At 69.9% G+C, this 605-nt stretch overlaps 1 protein-coding gene across 1 annotated transcript in view; it reads right to left on the minus strand.

The window, feature by feature from the left end:
* The window catches only part of LOC103611258 (protein turtle homolog A-like), a gene marked incomplete at its 5' end in the record, with an annotated part of 11,942 nt that overhangs the window by 2,410 nt on the left and 8,927 nt on the right, over positions 1-605 (minus strand). The window contains one exon of the mRNA XM_017727835.1: positions 3-128. Coding sequence (XP_017583324.1) covers positions 3-128 — 126 coding nt within the window. The remainder of the gene's footprint in view (positions 1-2; positions 129-605) is intronic.

Consider the following 605-nt stretch of genomic DNA (forward strand, 5'->3'; position numbering starts at 1 on the left):
GCAGCGCGATGGAGGAGCCGGGCCGGGCCGGGGCCGCGCCCCGGTAAAGCTGCAGCGCCTCCAGGAGCTCCGACTCCAGCGCGAACTCCGCGTCCCACTCGTAGTTCTCGTCCACGGAGGTGTTCCTCCTGCGGGGAAGGGGCGAGGGGCACGGCCCGAGGGCGTGAGACCCCGAGGATGGGCTCCAGGGGAAACCCCAAAAAGTGAGACCCCGGGGATGGGTGTGAGAGCCCGGGGATGGAGGTCAGGGCAGACCCCGAGGTGCCAGATCGCAGGGATGGGCATGAGACCCCAAGGATGAATGTCAGGAGAGACCCTAAGCCACAGGTCCCCAGGGATGGGTGTCAGGGGCAGATCCCAAGGCGTCAGATCCCAGGGATGAGCGTCAGGGGCACCACCCCGAGGGATGTGGGGACACAGCGGGGAGCGGGCAGGGATGCTGGGGGAGAACCGGAGTGGTCCCTCGGGACAAGGACAGTGGGGCGGTGTCCCCAGAGCAGGGCTGGGAGGCAGGGAGGTGGCTCCGTGCCAGGACACCCCATCCCAGGACAGGCCCAGGGCTGCCCCCGCACGCTCCGGGAGCTCATCCCGGCGCCCTGCCCACG

This window comes from Corvus brachyrhynchos, unplaced genomic scaffold (genome assembly GCF_000691975.1).
Source record: "Corvus brachyrhynchos isolate BGI_N302 unplaced genomic scaffold, ASM69197v1 scaffold122, whole genome shotgun sequence".
In the NCBI taxonomy this organism is placed as follows: Eukaryota; Metazoa; Chordata; class Aves; order Passeriformes; family Corvidae; genus Corvus; species Corvus brachyrhynchos.